General features: G+C 42.8%; 1 protein-coding gene and 1 long non-coding RNA gene across 2 annotated transcripts; both read right to left on the minus strand.

Moving 5' to 3' along the window:
- Positions 1-3,574: 3,574 nt before the first annotated feature.
- Positions 3,575-4,669, minus strand: LOC123053949 (ATP-dependent Clp protease proteolytic subunit). Its single transcript, XM_044477576.1, has one exon. The coding sequence runs from the start codon at positions 4,625-4,627 to the stop codon at positions 3,725-3,727; it is 903 nt and encodes a 300-aa protein (XP_044333511.1). The 5' UTR covers positions 4,628-4,669; the 3' UTR covers positions 3,575-3,724.
- A 2,215-nt stretch (positions 4,670-6,884) lies between these two features.
- On the minus strand, positions 6,885-8,200 carry LOC123049634 (uncharacterized). The gene is made up of 2 exons (XR_006423622.1): positions 7,976-8,200; positions 6,885-7,363 (listed from the first exon to the last, which is right to left on the minus strand). It is a non-coding gene; the product is annotated as an uncharacterized lncRNA (long non-coding RNA).
- Between the last annotated feature and the right edge of the window lie 11,204 nt (positions 8,201-19,404).

Here is a 19,404-nt window from a genome sequence, read left to right on the forward strand (position 1 = left end):
TTAAAAAAGGTTTTATCTACTGTGTTTTTAAGTTTGTACTCCCTTCGTCCCACAATATAAAATCATTTTTAAGCTAAAATAACTTGAAAAACAATCTTATATTGTGGAGACAGAGGAGTATGTTTGAACTCCGGTGGACTAAATATGTAGTATGGTTTTACAGGATCTGGTCTGCCATACATTTTACAAGATCTGCTAGAGTTGCTCTAAACAATAACTTGTCACAGAAGCAGAACATGGTAACATTGAATACTGAGGCTGACATGCACATGCTCATACACACGGCAGCCGCAGCACCGTACTGGTTTTGTGGCACATCATATGGTCGGCCTCCCTTTGTAAAGAAATATAAGAGCGTTTTTAGTGATCTAACGCTCTTATATTTCTTTACGAAGGAAGTATCAAGAAGCTGGATATACCATAGGAAAATTCAGGATTTCGATCTAAGGAAAGCTCCAATAATGCTCAGGTTCGTTCCTAGTACCGGTATGATTTTCTCACTAAATTGCAACGACCACAATAACACAATAAGGCTGGGGAAATTCCTCAACATGGTAACATGACAATAGATCTTTACCCATCGCGTTAGTTGCTATCCGTACTACAAAGCCCTTGTCAACAGATAAAGCTATTATTGTTGCTTCATCTGGCCAACTAAGGCCCAGTTCTTTTGCCAGAATCTGGGGATTCTTCCGGAATCCGACCCCTACCCAGCTTCTACCAGAATCTTTGAGCCCCATTTCTTTTACAATCAAAATAACTGGGCCTAAATATTGTCTAGCCCGCCGAGGACTGAAATTGGGAGTAAAATCGACTACACCAGTTAACTGCAGAAATTCTGAACTGAAGGTTTTCTTCCTAAGGGAAGAAAACCAGTGAGAAATAAAAGTGACAGGCTCACAACACAGCAGCAGAAGCATAAGAGTCAGCAACGACGAACTAGCATAAAAACATGGAGAAGTTATAAACTTGTTAGGCACAGTTTGCTTGACATAACCACATTCTGATTATAACAATCAGAGAAATGAACAACACCCTCAATGAAGTGGTAAAGCCATCACAGAAGCAACACGTCTAGGCCTCGAGAGAAACAAGTCAGGTTTGGTGAGAGAAAAATAGTGAACCAGTGCGGTGATAATCAAAGACTACAATGGTAACATAAAATATCTCGAGACAGACACTAATACTTCAGATTTGACATAGTACAAAGAATGTAGAAGTCCTTGCACAACATCACAAGTCAAACAAAATGCATGTGCAAAGGATCAGGTATAGGAGGCTATCACAGAAGAATAGTGGATTATATAGCACCATCCTAGTTGTTATGAGAACAATGAGGCACATTTCAAAAAAAGAACAATTAGGCAGGGAAAGTGGATGACCTTGGTTAATACTTCTTCCACTGAACCAACTCACCTTTTCTGTTATATCAACATGAGAACACAATTCATTGTTCCAAATATCGGCCAGTTAATTGCTACTCGGTGGGTCACTGAATAGCTGATTAACTGGAAAATTCGCCATCCCTACTCAGCACCCGACCGATATGGTACCAGTTACCGATATCCTGAACAGTGACAATTTGTAACATCTAATCTACTCCCTCCGTAAAGAAATATAAGAGCGTTTAGATCACTGATCGCTCTTATATTTCTTAACGGAGGGAGTACAATTCACCGCAGAAATCAAGCAGAATATGTTTGCAACTCCAGACAATAAAACTTGGTTGAACTGAACATCATGCTGGTGGCTTACACAATTTTACTATTTTAGCTGCCAAAGATTATGCAGTCTATCCTTCCCACAACTGGTGGTGGCTTACATGATTTTACTATTTTATATATGCCAAAGATCATGTAGTCTACCGTTCCACAACTGGAAGTAGGATGAAGGTAAGTTCATGACGTGAGTTGTGAGATGACATTTTCTTTTGACAACGCAAGGCAGCAGCTCTGCTGATTTCATTAAGATAGAAAAAAAATACGGAGTGACCTGGTTTATAAGGGAAACTAGGCTGAAAACCACAAAGCCCGGTAAAAAACTGAGAAAGCAAAAGAACAAAAAGACAAGCAAAACTAGGACGCGAGAGCTTAGGGATAGGGACTAGAGGAACACATGCACACAAGACATCAAGGAATATCACCTAATCCAAACACAAGAGTGCCAAGGCCCAAGACGATCAGATGAAGCTCAAGAGCAACCGATCTAACCAGCACACACTCAAAGAGACTCAGCCAAACCAAGCCTGGCCAAACACAAACTTTTAGATCTAACAGGAGTGCTGCAAATGTGTCATCCAGCTACACGGCATAATTTCTGTAAACTTATAAGGTAATCAAATATTTTGTTGTTCGAAATTTAGGTATGCCTTCAAGGTCCAAACTATGATGCATATGAAGAGTCTCTAAGCATATTTGTGCCATGTGTATATCAAGCATAAATGAGCCAAAGACTGCTGCCAGCCAGGCCAGGAAGCCTCTCATTAGATGATTTATGTCTTGTAGAAAGTGCTACTTAAGAACTGCTAAGAGGTTCTATTATGATTGGATGAACAGATGTACAGTAAACCATCTACAGACCCATGGACCTATATTAAACTCTAATGAACCATTCAAAATTAGCATTATGTTCTGATGAGCCTAAATTTCTCATACCAGATGGTCCATGCTACAGACTTGAATAAATATAAGCTATACTCAAAGCTCAAACAGACAAGGTACTGCTTACATATTATTCCAATACTGGACAATTTCGCAGGAATGTGGTCAATACAAGACACCTATTAAGGAAATAATGGATCCTCAAACTTTATTGCCAGTATAACATACATATATGCTGCATAAGGATGGCACCAGGAGAATGCTAGAAATCTCTGCATATAACAGATGTGATACAAAAATATGGCCAACTGACTACTGTGTACTCCCTCGTTCCATAAATCTTGTCGTGGTTTGAACTAAAACCATGACGAGAATTATGTAACGGAGGGAGTATTAGTTAACTTATGGTTCAATTCATGTAGTTTGACCTATCAAATGCAAAAGCAGTTTGTTACAATGGGTTTGTTTTCAGTGATAGGCTCCATGTTCTTCTATTATAGTAATATAAAGGTAAAGGTACTATTACAGATTAATTCCCTTGAAAGATAGTGGTCATCAGTGATATATTACTAGTAGTATTGAATTAAACAATAAAGTTGTTTCTTTACGGAAGACAAACTGGACAGCATTGATTGTATGAAATTCCAACTGATGGATGACTCTTGGAATGAAATCAAATAATCAAGGAGGCACAACTAAAATTATGGTATCAACTCATTAAATGAAATCACATACATCAACAAGGCGCAACTAAAATTATCGAACACAGGATACAAGAATCAGTAATTAGAAATTTGTTTTATACCATTCCCAACTTGCTCCAATAGGCCAACGAAAAATGTGCCTACTGTTGTAAATATGCCGCGTTTATCCTTTATGTTGGGCTACCCTGATTTCAGACAAACATAACATCAACTGTGATATGGCTATAAGTAAGCAAGCAAGGATTGCATCCATCATCAGCAGCAGATTAATGCAAGTAGCAAAACATCAGCTTAGCTAGTGATAAACCGTCTGCCGCAGAATAACAAGTTGTAACCTTATGTAAGAATTAAGCATTGAATGTTGAAATCCAACGAGACAGCTACAGGAACGCAAAAAGGATTGCACCTTGCAACCACCCATCAAGCTGGAGACGGCTCCTCCGTTCCCTTGTTTTCCCCTCCTCCGCTGTTCTTCGGTGGCTCGCTGCTCACGGCATCAGAAACGAGTGAAATAGGGCGGTGCTCGATGACCTCATCGATGAGCCCCCAGGCGTGCGCCTCCACCGGATCCATAAACATGTCCCTCTCCATACACTCCTCTATGCGGTCGATGGCCTGGCCCGTATGCTTGGCGTAGATCTTGTTGAGGCGGTCGCGCACCTTGAGGATCTCCTTGGCCTGGATCGCAATGTCGGAGGCCTGCCCGGAGGCGCCGCCCGACGGCTGGTGGATCATAACCCGGGCGTTCGGCAGCGCGCGGCGCTCGCCGGGCGCGCCCGCGGCGAGCAGCAGCGAGCCCATGGAGGCGGCCTGGCCGATGCAGAGCGTGGTGACCGGGGAGCGGATGTACTGCATGGTGTCGTAGATCGCGAGGCCCGCGGTGACGACCCCGCCGGGGGAGTTGATGTAGAGGTGGATCGGCTTGGCGGGGTTCTCGGACTCGAGGAAGAGCAGCTGGGCGACGACGAGCGAGGCCGTGTCGTCGGCGATGGGCCCGTGGATGCAGACGATGCGCTCCTTGAGGAGGCGCGAGAAGATGTCGTAGGCGCGCTCCCCGCGGGAGGTGTGCTCGATCACCATGGGGACCAGCCCGTACTCGCGGCGCGGGGCGTGGCCTGCCGCCGGGGAGGGCGAGAAGAAGGCCCGCGGGGCGGCGGCGGAGGCGAGGCGGCGCAGCATGGCGGCGGCGCTAGGGTTTGGGGCCGGGTTTAGGGGATTGGGTCTGGGATTGGGTCCCGGCGCGGCGAGGTGAGACCGAGACGGCGGGGTGGGGAGAGGTGAGGTCGGGGTTAGAGTCAGACGAGTGGGGCCGTGGGGAAGCATGGTGGGGTCGGGAGGGGGTGGGTTCGTGGGGACGCCATTGGTGGGGGTGGCTTGTAGGTGAGAGTGAGGCTACAAAGGCTGCGAGGATGGGGGAGCAACAGGTAGGTAGTGGTGGGTTGCGATGTGTGGGGGAAAGGGTGAGGTTGTTCCTTCTTATCTGTTCAACTTGGGCCGGGCTGAACTCTTATGGACCCTTACCAGAAAGCTTGCGAAGGCGAAAGGAGATGTCTCATTTTTTTTAAGCCAGGATGTGGCGATGCTTAAAAAACTGTGGCTAGCTCTCATCATGAGACCCCCTCAAAAAACAGCTCTCATCATGAGAATTTACCAAGTCTCTTATTATCCGTAGCCTTATTTTGGATGATTTGTCGTTATTTGAGATGAAATAAAGCTAGTCATGATGGCATTTCCTCAAAATAAAAAACAAGTCTCATATGATTCTTAAAAAAACTAAGCCTCGTCTAAATCTTACACTGCTTTTTTAGGAAAAACTCTTACAATTTGTCTAATTCACATCTAGATGTTTTTTAAGGATGTCACATCTAAGCTCCCACAGATATATAATGCAGCAACAAGAAACAAAAAAAACTAGGACAAAAAAATAGACCACAAACAGAGTGGACATCAGCTTAGATGTAAATGTGTCCTAGACAGACCCAAACTCTTACACTACTTGATTTTATGTGAAGATATGTGTGGGTTTTTTCTTTTTTTTAATTGATCAAATAGTATAAGTGTTAGATGTAACTATAGTAATTCGGATGAGAATTAGCAAATTCATTTTCCTTATAGAAAAAAACACCCTATTCGTTGATCTAAAAATAATCCACACAACCACTCTCAACCTTAGAGGCCGCCGCCAAGTTTCTCCCCCACGCTGCCGCATCGGCCTCCCTCCTCTTCCCTGTCTGGTAGCCTCAGAGGTGGCAAGAAAAGTGGGGACTCGTCCGTCTGTTTTATTTTTTTCTCTCCTTATATTTTGTTCCCCAGTGACATCGGCGAGGTAGTGGCGGCGATGACATGTCAATAAGGTCACTTCGATCTCTACTTACCTCGATGATATTCAATCCGGCATCGGCGAAGGGCCTGCGAGAGTTTGTGTTCCTGAATATGTTGGTCTCTTGAGATCTAAGACCTCTTCCAATGCAAAGGTGCTTAGATGAGGTGCTAAGAGCATTAAATACCTTAGCAACTCAACTCCCCAATGCATAGGTGCTTACTTGTTGTTGCTAAGCACACTTTATTTAATGAGTTAGCACCTAAAGTCTTTCATGCATTGGTCAAATTGTTTCATTTAAGCACTTCGCCTAGGTTCTCGCGCCTGGCATTGGTTTTTCCTGGGGTCACCAAAGTACTCTCTCCCCTCCTTAAATGTTGTGCCATGTCATTTTTTTGCTTATGTGGCATGCTTAGCACCTGTCCACGGTGGAGCACTGGGAAGGGCCTTAGCAGTTGGTGTGTCCTTCAAGGAGAGCAATCAGCTGGGCATTGGTGCAAAGACTTCAACATCTTCTTTTGTGTTGTTTTGTGGCATGGTTTGATTTCTCAAACCCTCTGGACCGATGGTAATGGATTGCAAACTTGTTAGGGGGGAGTGATGCTCCAACCTGATGCTTCTTCAGCGACTTCTAGAACTCATCTCAAGGGGCGAGTGATTATTGCACTCTTTAAAGTCTAGTATGGCGAAGATAAGAATCCTCAGATCTAGAGAGTGGGAGGCGAATTTACCAAATTTACGGGTGCAGGGAGGGACAAGAGGCCACGACTGACAGGAGCTAACTTGCGGCAGCAACAATTCCACCACAGCGGCGGTGGCACACAAACAATGGAGCAATAGCCAACACCATGGCCATCCTCAACTTCAGAATATCCATCAGAGTCAAGAGCCCAAAAGCAGTTACCAGCCTGTGACGCGATCGACGAGGGGACAGATCAAAGGTAAAGCAAACCGTGGACGACAGGGAAGAAGGGCGAGGCGAAGGGGGGCGGGGGGCTCAAGAGAACCAGCACAGGGGGGCTTCCGGAGAGAGGGGGAGGAAACTGGTACAAGATACACATGAGCACGGTAATGTCCAATTAACTGATTTCGCAAAAACGCAGGCAATCATGAATTTCTCAAAAACAATTTCCAAACAGAACTGAATTTCTCTGATAGATTGAAATACAAAAGTCAAAAAGGCTACTCCGGATTGAGTTTCTCAAAACTATGCACATGTGAGGCTTAATGTACCCAAAAAAACCCGGATCAAATCCAATAGAATGTCTGAAAATCTTGCAGCGGCCTTGGCTAATAGATTGAGATCCAAAATCTAAAAGGGAGCTTATAGGCGCCGGCGTGCCGGCCGAACTGTTGGGCCAGTCAAACCCCAGCCGCCCGATACATCCCTTCCCAACCGTCTGATTGCTTTGTTTTAAAAGTCAAACACGCAGAAAAAAACACGCACAGGAAATACAGAAAAAGGGCAGCATGCGCACATGCCAGATCCATGCGCTCGCAGGCCGCCCGCGATAGTCCTCGTCTTCCCGTGCCTGCTTGCCACCATTGCCACCGCGCCCGTCACCCGCGCTCGCCTGCCGCTTGCCTGCCGCTCGTGCCTGGCACTTGCCTCGACTACCTCTGCTCGTCATGGTTGCAACTCGAACATAAGAGGGTTCCAGCGCGCTGTTATCATGGTTGGAGCATCCCCGACGTCCCTGTCTCCGGCTCGCCACCGTTGACAACTTGCACCGCCATGTCTAGCAAAAAAGCAACAAAAACCTCCATTGTTGGTTTGAAGCAAAAAGATTTGCCGGTTCCAGCAAAAAAATAATGATGGTTCCAGCAAAAATCTCAACAGCACAAAAACTTCGGTAGTCGATTTGTAGCAAACAATTAGCTAGTTCCAGCAAAAAGAAACGTTGGTTCCAACAAAAAATCATGCCGCTTCGAGCAAGAATGTTTGCTAGTTCCAGCAAATTACATGACATTGTGATGCATGTTGGATGTAGCAATTGAGAACATTGGTTGTAGCAAAAACTCAAACGGTGGTAGCAAAGAAATTGATGCACTGGTTCCCCCAAAAAAAACATGGTAGCAAAATAATTGATTGGTTCCAGCAAAAACCGAAGTTGGTTGTAGCAAAAATGTAAAGTGGTTGTACCAAAAACAAATGACATGGTAGCAAAAATTTGGGTTGGTTCCATCAAAAAGAAACGAACATGGTGGTAGCAAAAAAATTGATTGGTTCTAGCAAAAACTGAAGATGGTGGTAGCAAAATTGAAAACTGGTTGTACCAAAAAGCAAATGACATGGCAACAAAATTTTGAGTTGGTTCCAAAAAAATTACATGGTGGTAGCAAAATCTTACACTGGTTCCAGCAAAAAGCAAGGGCGTTGGCAGCAAAAAATGGGGCTGCTTCCATGCAAAGAAAATGATGGATCTCCATCACTTGTCGCCGTGGTTGCAACGCCCCAACACCGGCCGCCGCGGCTCTCCACCACTCCTCGCCGCCATTGGCAGCACCGGTGGGTGTTGGTTTGTAGCGCTGGTCGCTGGTGGGGGGGTGAGGGGGCGGGGTGGGGGCAGCCATAGTGGGGGAGGCGTGGTGGCCATGGCTGGCGGCACAACCAGTCACCGGTGGGGGAGACGCGAGCATCTACAGAGAGGAAGAAAAGGGGGGAGCGGAGGTTGCGCTAGAGGAGATGCACGAGCGAAGAATGAGTGGATGGTGTTGTCCTTGAAGAGATAAGGTAATACGGGAGATGGTCGTTCGGTGGTGGGCCTACGTGCAGACAAAGCGAGACACGGAGGGAGTGGTGCGACCGGCTCAACGATTCGGCGGCACGCCGTGTGGAAAGGTTTTCCAGTCTAAAAGGACCACACTTCAAATCTACAGTTTACCTTTTTTGCGGGTGTCAAATTTACACTTGTGTAACTAGCTAGGATATCTTGTACTACTGCGTACATTTGCGAATCCCTATGGACACCGCTGGGCACTGCTCTTTCTTGGTTAGCACGACGAAGAGCGGGCTTGCATGGCACATGTCGACGCCGAACAAGCGGAAGGAGCGCTCCTTGAAGGCCCAGATCTCGACAATGTCATTCTCCTTGAAGCAGCACCAAATGATGAAGTCCAGGTACCCTTCCCCCTTGATGATGTTGCCGTGGCTGCTCTCCCACCGCGTCAGCTGTAGCTGCTTGGTGCCGGCGTGGACGTTGCACACGACAACGGGAAGCCCGCCGTGCTTCTTCCCCTGCTTCTTCCTTCTCTTGACCCCCCTGCTGCAGCTCCTCTTCGCCCAGCCGCAGCCTTGGCAGCCTAGGGGCTTCCTCGGTGCCCTCACGCAGTATCCTGGCGGCGTCGAGCTCCTCGGGGGAGAGGATCGGGCGGAGGCTGCGCAGCACGCCCGCTGTCGGGAGCCGGAACCGGTTCTGCTGCGGGTCGAGGTCGGTGGCGGTCAGGGCCTTCTCGTCGACGAAGGTCACCGTCAGGTCGAGCCGGAGGTCGAAGTGGACGCGTATCCACGACGGCTCGGCTCGGGGAGCGACGGCGGAGAGCGGGACGATGATTATGGGCGCGGCGTCGACAGGCAGCGCCAAGAACGGGACTAGAGAGCGGGAGAGGGAGAGGCTGGCCGCGTTGGCCCGCTACTCCGCGGCAGTAGGGTCGTACACAGCCAGGGTGAGCGCGTGCGGTCTCTTGCGGCCGGCGTAGCGCGGCGCACCCCGTGCCTTGGTAGGGGTGATTATGGAAAGGTTATAGGTGGTTTAGTCAGGGACAGGGGACAACATGGTGGGCGTTCGATCGACTGCACGCAGGCAGGCAGGCTAGTTCGCTAGGGCTGTTGTTGCAATGGGTGGGCAATGGGATGGTTCATGCCCATGATTATATAGATGGATGCTCTATTGCTCACCAGAACCAAGCCGGCCGCCACGTGGGAGAGGGATATGCCTGTGCTCCGGACTCGCTCTCCTCCTGGCCAAAGAACACCGGGCTTTCACCGGATTGGGCGCATTAAATGTTGCCAATCCGAGTTGCGCTTGTCACCGTGTCCCCCTCTGGTGCCTTGAGAGCTGCCCCCTCCCCCGTCTCACGCGGCGGCGCGCCACCTCCTTGCGAATCCGAGTAGGATCATGGAGAGCCAGAGCCCCTGGAAATTCCTATTTGCCGCTCGTTGCGGCAAGTAGTCGACGCAACGCACAGGGGCAGATCTGACGAGCGTTCGGATGGGCCGGCCCGTTCAACGTTTGTGCGAATCTGGTTTTGGGAATCTTCTAGGTGGTTCCCAGCCGTTTTTTCTGGTTTTGAGAACCTTCTAGAAGGTTCCTAAACAAGTTTTTTTATTTCCTTTTTGTTTCTTTTCTTTTTCTATTTTCTCCTTTTTCATTTAACATTTTAATTTTCTTTTTCTGTTTTCTTTTCTTTTCTTTGCTCTTTGTTTTTTCTTTTATCATGTTTCTTTTGTTTGAGAATTTCAAATATTTATTCAGAATTTTATAACATATTCTTGTTTTCAAAATCTGCTCTCAGTTTCAGAAAATGTTCACAAATTTCATAAAATGTTCCCATTTTCAAATTATCTTCATAATTTCAAAAAATGTTTGTGTTTCAGAAAGACTTCCAGGAATTTCAAAAAAACTTATTCTTTTAACTTTTTTTCAAAATTTAAAAAAAATGTGGTAATTTCACAAAAAATCTCGTTTTCAAATATTTGTTACGTTCATGTTTTGAAAAACTGTTCTAGAATTTCATAAAATGTTTCTATTTTCAAATTTTGTTCAAAATTTCAAAAAAAGTTCGTGTTCCAAAGAGACTTTCAGGAATTTCAAAAAAAATATTGTTTAATTTGAGTTCACAATTTCGGAAATTTTGGAAAATGTTTGTTTTGTCACTTCCATATACTAGTGGGAAATTTCATTATAGAACTTGGCTTGTATATTCCAATGATGAGCTTCCTCAAAATGCCCTAGGTCTTCGTGAGCAAGCGAGTTGGATGCACACCCACTTAGTTTTATTTTGTTGAGCTTTCATATACTTATAGCTCTAGTGCATCCGTTGCATGGCAATCCCTACTCACTCACATTGATATCTATTGATGGGCATCTCCATAGCCCGTTGATACGCCTAGTTGATGTGAGATTATCTTCTCCTTTTTGTCTTCTCCACAACCACCATTCTATTTCACATATAGTGCTATGTCCATGGATCACGCTCATGTATTGCGTGAAGATTGAAAAAGTTTGAGAATGTCAAAAGTATGAAACAATTGCTTGGCTTGTCATCGGGGTTGTGCATAATTTAAATATTTTATGTGGTGAAGATAGAGCATAGCCAAACTATATGATTTTGTAGGGATTAACTTTCTTTGGCCATGTTATTTTGAGAAGACATAATTGCTTAGTTAGTATGCTTGAAGTATTATTATTTTTATGTCAATATGAACTTTTGTCTTGAATCTTTTGGATCTGAATATTCATACCACAATTAAGAAGAATTACATTGAAATTATGCCAAGTAGCACTCCGCATCAAAAATTCTGTCTTTATCATTTACCTACTCGAGGACGAGCAGGAATTAAGCTTGGGGATGCTTGATACGTCTCCAACGTATCTATAATTTTTGATTGCTCCATGCTATATTATATTCTGTTTTGGACATTATTGGGATTTATTATTCACTTTTATATTATTTTTGGGACTAACCTATTAACCGGAGGCCCAGTCCAGAATTGCTGTTTTTTGCCTATTTCAGAGTTTCGCAAAAAAGGAATATCAAAGGGAGTCCAAACGGAATGAAACCTTCGGGAACGTGATTTTTACAACAAACATGATCCCGGAGACTTGGACCCTACGTCAAGAAACAAACCAGGAGGCCACGAGGTAGGGGGCGCGCCCTCCACCCTCGTGGGTCCCCTGTTGCTCCACCGACGTACTCCTTCCTCCTATATATACCTACGTACCCCCAAACGATCAGATACGGAGCCAAAAACCTAATTTTACCGCCGCAACCTTCTGTACCCACGAGATCCCATCTTGGGGCATGTTCCGGAGCTCCGCCAGAGGGGGCATCCATCACGGAGGGCTTCTACATCAACCCCATAGCCTCTCCGATGAAGTGTGAGTAGTTTACCTCAGACCTTCGGGTCCATAGTTATTAGCTAGATGGCTTCTTCTCTCTTTTTGGATCTCAATACAATGTTCTCCCCCTCTCTCGTGGAGATCTATTCAATGTAATCTTCTTTTGTGGTGTGTTTGTTGAGACCGATGAATTGTGAGTTTATGATCAAGTTTATCTATGAACTATTTGAATCTTCTCTGAATTCTTTTATGTATGATTGGTTATCTTTGCAAGTCTCTTCGAATTATCAGTTTGGTTTGGCCTACTACATTGATCTTTCTTGCAATGGGAGAAGTGCTTAGCTTTGGGTTCAATCTAGGGGCAGCAAGGCACGTATAGTATTTTTTCCATCGAGGATAACAAGATGGGGTTTTTATCATATTGCATGAATTTATCCCTCTACATCAGGTCATCTTGCTTAAGGCGTTACTCTGTTCTTATGAACTTAATACTCTAGATGCATGCTGGATAGCGGTCGATGTGTGGAGTAATAGTAGTAGATGCAGGCAGGAGTCGGTCTACTTGTCTCGGACGTGATGCCTATATACATGATCATACCTAGATATTCTCATAACTCTGCTCAATTCTGTCAATTGCTCAAGAGTAATTTGTTCACCCGCCTTACAATACTTATGCTCATGAGAGAAGCCACTAGTGAAACCTATGGCCCCCGGGTCTATCTTCATCATATTAATCTTCCAACACTTAGTTATTTCTGTTGCTTTTTTTACTTTGCTTTTATTTTACTTTTCATCTCTATAATAAAAATACCAAAAATATTATCCTATCATATCTATCAGATCTCACTCTCGTAAGTGACCGTGTAGGGATTGACAACCCCTTATCGCGTTGGTTGCGAGGATTTATTTGTTTTGTGTAGGTGCGAGGGACTCGCGCGTAGCCTCCTACTGGATTGATACTTTGCTTCTCAAAAACTGAGGGAAATACTTACGCTACTTTGCTGCATCACCCTTTCCTCTTCAAGGAAAAACCAACACAGTGCTCAAGAGGTAGCAAGAAGGATTTCCGGGGCCGTTGCCGGGGAGGTCTACGCAAAAGTCAACATACCAAGTACCCATCACAAACCCTTATCTCCCGCATTACATTATTTGCCATTTGCCTCTCGTTTTCCTCTCCCCCACTTCACCCTTGCTGTTTTATTCGCCCTCTCTTTTCCGTTTGCCTCTTTTTGCCCGTCTCTTGTTTGCTCGTGTGTTGGATTGCTTGCTTGTCACGATGGCTCAAGATAATACCAAATTATGTGACTTTACCAATACCAACAATAATGATTTCCTTAGCACTCCGATTGCTCCTCTTACCGATACTGAATCTTGTGAAATCAATGTTGCTTTGTTGAATCTTGTTATGAAAGATCAATTTGCCGGCCTTCCTAGTGAAGATGCAGCTACTCATCTAAATAGCTTCGTTGATTTGTGTGATATGCAAAAGAAGAAAGATGTTGATAATGATATTGTTAAATTGAAGCTATTTCCTTTTTCGCTTAGAGATCGTGCTAAAGCTTGGTTTTCGTCTTTGCCTAAAAATAGTATTGATTCTTGGAATAAGTGCAAAGATGCTTTTATCTCTAAATATTTTCCTCCCACTAAGATTATCTCCCTTAGAAACGATATTATGAATTTTAAGCAACTTGATCATGAACATGTTGCACAAGCTTGGGAGAGGATGAAATTAATGATACGTAATTGCCCTACTCATGGTTTGAACTTGTGGATGATTATACAAAAAATTTATGCCGGATTGAATTTTGCTTCTAGAAATATTTTAGATTCGGCCGCGGGAGGCACTTTTATGGAAATCACTTTAGGAGAAGCTACTAAACTCCTAGATAATATTATGGTTAATTATTCTAAATGGCACACTGAAAGATATACTAATAAAAAAGTGCATGCGATAGAAGAGATTAATGTTTTGAGTGGAAAGATGGATGAACTTATGAAATTATTTGCTACTAAGAGTGTTTCTTCTGATCCTAATGATATGCCTTTGTCTACTTTGATTGAGAATAATAATGAATCTATGGATGTGAATTTTGTTGGTAGGAATAATTTTGGTAACAACGCGTATAGAGGAAACTTTAATCCTAGGCCTTATCCTAGCAATTCCTCTAATAATTATGGTAATTCCTACAACAATTCTTATGGAAATTTTAATAAGATGCCTTCTGAATTTGAGACTAGTGTTAAGGAATTTATGAATTCGCAAAAGAATTTCAATGCCTTGCTTGAAGAAAAATTGCTTAAAGTTGATGAATTGGCTAGGAACGTTGATAGAATTTATCTTGATGTTGATTCTTTGAAACTTAGATCTATTCCTCCTAAGCATGATATCAATGAGTCTCTCAAAGCCATGAGAATTTCCATTGATGAGTGCAAAGAAAGAACCGCTAGGATGCGTGCTAAGAAAGATTGCTTTATAAAAGCATGTTCTTCTAATTTTTATGAAAACAAAGATGAAGATCTAAAAGTTATTGATGTGTCCCCTATTAAATCTTTGTTTTGAAATATGAATCTTGATAATGATGGGACTGAATATGATCCACCTTTACCTAGAAGGCGTTCCAAAAATTTGGAGTTTTTAGATCTTGATGCTAAAATTGATAAAAGTGGGGTTGATAAACCCACTATTTTGGATTTCAAGGAATTTAATTATGATAATTGCTCTTTGATAGATTGTATTTCCTTGTTGCAATCCGTGCTAAATTCTCCTCATGCTTATAGTCAGAATAAAGCTTTTACTAAACATATCGTTGATGCTTTGATGCAATCTTATGAAGAAAAACTTGAGTTGCAAGTTTCTATCCCTAGAAAGCTCTATGATGAGTGGGAACCTACTATTAAAATTAAGATTAAAGATCGTGAATGCTATGCTTTGTGTGATTTGGGTGCTAGTGTTTCCACGATTCCAAAAACATTGTGCGATTTGCTAGGTTTCCATGATTTTGATGATTGCTCTTTAAACTTGCACCTTGCGGATTTCACTATTAAGAAACCTATGGGAAGAATTAATGATGTTCTTATTGTTGCAAATAGGAACTATGTGCCCGTAGATTTTATCGTTCTTGACATAGATTGCAATCCTTCATGTCCTATTATTCTTGGTAGACCTTTCCTTAGAACGATTGGTGCAATTATTGATATGAAGGAAGGGAATATTAGATTCCAATTTCCATTAAAGAAAGGCATGGAGCACTTCCCTAGGAAGAAAATAAAACTACCATATGAATCTATTATGAGAGCCACTTATGGATTGCCTACCAAAGATGGCAATACCTAGATCTATCCTTACTTTTATGCCTAGCTAGGGGCGTTAAACGATAGCGCTTGTTGGGAGGCAACCCAATTTTATTTTTTGTTTTTTGTTTTTTGCTTCTGTTTTGGAATAAATATTTGATCTAGCCTCTGGTTAGATGTGTTTTTATGTTTTAATTAGTGTTTGTGCCAAGTTAAACCTATAGGAACTTCTTGGATGATAGTTATTTGATCTTGCTGTAATTTCCAGAAACTTTCTGTTCACGAAAACAATTGTTACAAATCACCAGAACGTGATAAAATACTGATTCCAATTGCTGCTGATCAATAAACAAATTGCCTAGGTCGCCCTATTTTGGATGATTTTTTGGAGTTCCAGAAGTTTGCGTTAGTTACAGATTACTACAGACTGTTATGTTTTTGACAGATTCTGTTTTTCGTGTGTTGTTTGCTTATTTTGATGAATCTAGGGCTAGTAAAATAGTTTATAAACCATAGAGAAGTTGGAATACAGTAGGTTTAACACCAATATAAATAAAGAATGAGTTCATTACAGTACCTTGAAGTGGTCTTTTGTTTTCTTTCGCTAACGAAGCTCACGAGATTTTCTGTTAAGTTTCGTGTTGTGAAGTTTTCAAGTTTTGGGTGAAAGATTTGATGGATTATGGAACAATGAGTGGCAAGAGCCTAAGCTTGGGGGTGCCCATGGCACCCCCAAGATAATCTAAGGACACCAAAAAGCCAAAGCTTGGGGATGCCCCGGAAGGCATCCCCTCTTTCGTCTACTTCCATCGGTAACTTTACTTGGAGCTATATTTTTATTCACCACATGATATGTGTTTTGCTTGGAGTGTCTTGTATGATTTGAGTCTTTGCTTGTTAGTTTACCACAATCGTCCTTTCTGTACACACCTTTTGAGAGAGTCACACATGATTCGGAAATTATTAGAATACTCTATGTGCTTCACTTATATATTTTTTGAGTTATATAGTTTTTGCTCTAGTGCTTCACTTATATATTTTAGAGCACGGTGGTGGATTTGTTTTATAGAAACTATTGATCTCTCATGCTTCACTTAGATTATTTTGAGAGTCTTAAATAGCATGGTAATTTGCTTAAATAATCTTAATATGCTAGGTATTCAAGATAGTAAAAAATTCTTATGTGTGTGTTGAATACAATGAGAAGTTTGATACTTGGTAATTGTTTTGAGATATGGAGGTAGTAATATTAGAGTCATGCTAGTTGGGTAGTTGTGAATTTGAGAAATACTTGTGTTAAAGTTTGTGATTCCCGTAGCATGCACGTATGGTGAACCGTTATGTGATGAAGTCGGAGCATAATTTATTTATTGATTGTCTTCCTTATGAGTGGCGGTCGGGGACGAGCAATGGTCTTTTCCTACCAATCTATCCCCCTAGGAGCATGCGCATAGTACTTTGCTTTGATAACTTGTAGATTTTTGCAATAAGTATGTGAGTTCTTTATGACTAATGTTGAGTCCATGGATTATACGCACTTTCTTCCTTCCACCATTGCTAGCCTCTCTAATACCGCGCACTTTTCGCCGGTATCATACACCCACCACATGCCTTCCTCAAAACAGCCACCATACCTACCTATCATGGCATTCCCATAGCCATTCCGAGATATATTGCCATGCAACTTTCCACCATTCCGTTTATTATGACACGCTCCATCATTGTCGTATTGCTTTGCATGATCATGTAGTTGACATTGTATTTGTGGCAAAGCCACCATTCATAATTCTTTCATACATGTCACTCTTGATTCATTGCATATCCCGGTACACCGCCGGAGGCATTCATATAGAGTCATATCTTGTTCTAAGTATTGAGTTGTAATTGTTGAGTTGTAAGAAAATAAAAGTGTGATGATCATCATTTTTAGAGCATTGTCCCAAGTGAGGAAAGGATGATGGAGACTATGATTCCCCCACAAGTCGGGATGAGACTCCGGACTAAAAAAAAGAGGCCATAAAAAAAGAGAAAAGGCCCAAATAAAAAAAATGAGAGAAAAAGAGAGAAGGGACAATGTTACTATCCTTTTACCACACTTGTGCTTCAAAGTAGCACCATGATCTTCATGATAGAGAGTATCTCGTTTTGTCACTTCCATATACTAGTGGGAAATTTCATTATAGAACTTGGCTTGTATGTTCCAATGATGGGCTTCCTCAAAATGCCCTAGGTCTTCGTGAGCAAGCGAGTTGGATGCACACCCACTTAGTTTCTTTTGTTGAGCTTTCATATACTTATAGCTCTAGTGCATCCGTTGCATGGCAATCCCTACTCACTCACATTGATATCTATTGATGGGCATCTCCATAGCCCGTTGATACGCCTAGTTGATGTGAGACTATCTTCTCCTTTTTGTCTTCTCCACAACCACCATTCTATTCCACATATAGTGCTATGTCCATGGCTCACGCTCATGTATTGTGTGAAGATTGAAAAAGTTTGAGAATGTCAAAAGTATGAAACAATTGCTTGGCCTGTCATCGGGGTTGTGCATGATTTAAATATTTTGTGTGGTGAAGATAGAGCATAGCCAGACTATATGATTTTGTAGGGATAACTTTCTTTGGCCATGTTATTTTGAGAAGACATAATTGCTTAGTAGTATGCTTGAAGTATTATTATTTTTATGTCAATATGAACTTTTGTCTTGAACCTTTCAGATCTGAATATTCATACCACAATTAAGAAGAATTACATTGAAATTATGCCAAGTAGCACTCCGCATCAAAAATTCTGTTTTTATCATTTACCTACTCGAGGACGAGCAGGAATTAAGCTTGGGGATGCTTGATACGTCTCCAACGTATCTATAATTTTTGATTGCTCCATGCTATATTATATTCTGTTTTGGACATTATTGGGCTTTATTATTCACTTTTATATTATTTTTGGGACTAACCTATTAACCGGAGGCCCAGCCCAGAATTGCTTTTTTTGCCTATTTCAGAGTTTCGCAAAAAAGGAATATCAAATGGAGTCCAAACGGAATGAAACCTTCGGGAACGTGATTTTTACAACAAACATGATCCGGGAGACTTGGACCCTACGTCAAGAAACAAACCAGGAGGCCACGAGGTAGGGGGCGCGCCTACCCCCCAGGGCGCGCCCTCCACCCTCATGGGTCCCCTGTTGCTCCACCGACGTACTCCTTCCTCCTATATATACCTACGTACCCCCAAACGATCAGATACGGAACCAAAAACCTAATTCCACCGCTGCAACCTTCTGTACCCACGAGATCCCATCTTGGGGCCTGTTCCGGAGCTCCGCCGGAGGGGGCATCCATCACGGAGGGCTTCTACATCAACCCCATAGCTTCTCCGATGAAGTGTGAGTAGTTTACCTCAGACCTTCGGGTCCATAGTTATTAGCTAGATGGCTTCTTCTCTCTTTTTGGATCTCAATACAATGTTCTCCCCCTCTCTCGTGGAGATCTATTCGATGTAATCTTCTTTTGCGGTGTGTTTGTTGAGACCGATGAATTGTGGGTTTATGATCAAGTTTATCTATGAACAATATTTGAATCTTCTCTGAATTCTTTTATGTATGATTGGTTATCTTTGCAAGTCTCTTCGAATTATCAGTATGGTTTGGCCTACTACATTGATCTTTCTTGTAATGGGAGAAGTGCTTAGCTTTGGGTTCAATCTAGGGGCAGCAAGGCACGTATAGTATTTTTTTCCATCGAGGATAACAAGATGGTTTTTTTATCATATTGTATGAATTTATCCCTCTACATCATGTCATCTTGCTTAAGGCGTTACTATGTTCTTATGAACTTAATACTCTAGATGCATGCTGGATAGCGGTCGATGTGTGGAGTAATAGTAGTAGATGCAGGCAGGAGTCGGTCTACTTGTCTCGGACATGATGCCTATATACATGATCATACCTAGATATTCTCATAACTCTGCTCAATTCTGTCAATTGCTCAAGAGTAATTTGTTCACCCGCCTTACAATACTTATGCTCATGAGAGAAGCCACTAGTGAAACCTATGGCCCCCGGGTCTATCTTCATCATATTAATCTTCCAACACTTAGTTATTTCCGTTGCTTTTTTACTTTGCTTTTATTTTACTTTGCATCTCTATAATAAAAATACCAAAAATATTATCCTATCATATCTATCAGATCTCACTCTCGTAAGTGACCGTGTAGGGATTGACAACCCCTTATCGCGTTGGTTGCGAGGATTTATTTGTTTTGTGTAGGTGTGAGGGACTCGCGCGTAGCCTCCTACTGGATTGATACCTTGGTTCTCAAAAACTGAGGGAAATACTTACGCTACTTTGCTGCATCACCCTTTCCTCTTCAAGGGAAAACCAACGCAGTGCTCAAGAGGTAGCAATGGGGGGATCGAATCCT

This window comes from Triticum aestivum, chromosome 2D (assembly GCF_018294505.1).
Source record: "Triticum aestivum cultivar Chinese Spring chromosome 2D, IWGSC CS RefSeq v2.1, whole genome shotgun sequence".
NCBI lineage: Eukaryota > Viridiplantae > Streptophyta > Magnoliopsida > Poales > Poaceae > Triticum > Triticum aestivum.

What these genes read in the sequence shown, in the direction of transcription:
- LOC123053949 (XM_044477576.1), bottom strand. Translation starts at nt 4,627, where the DNA reads ATGCTTCCCCACGGCCCCACTCGTCTGACTCTAACCCCGACCTCACCT.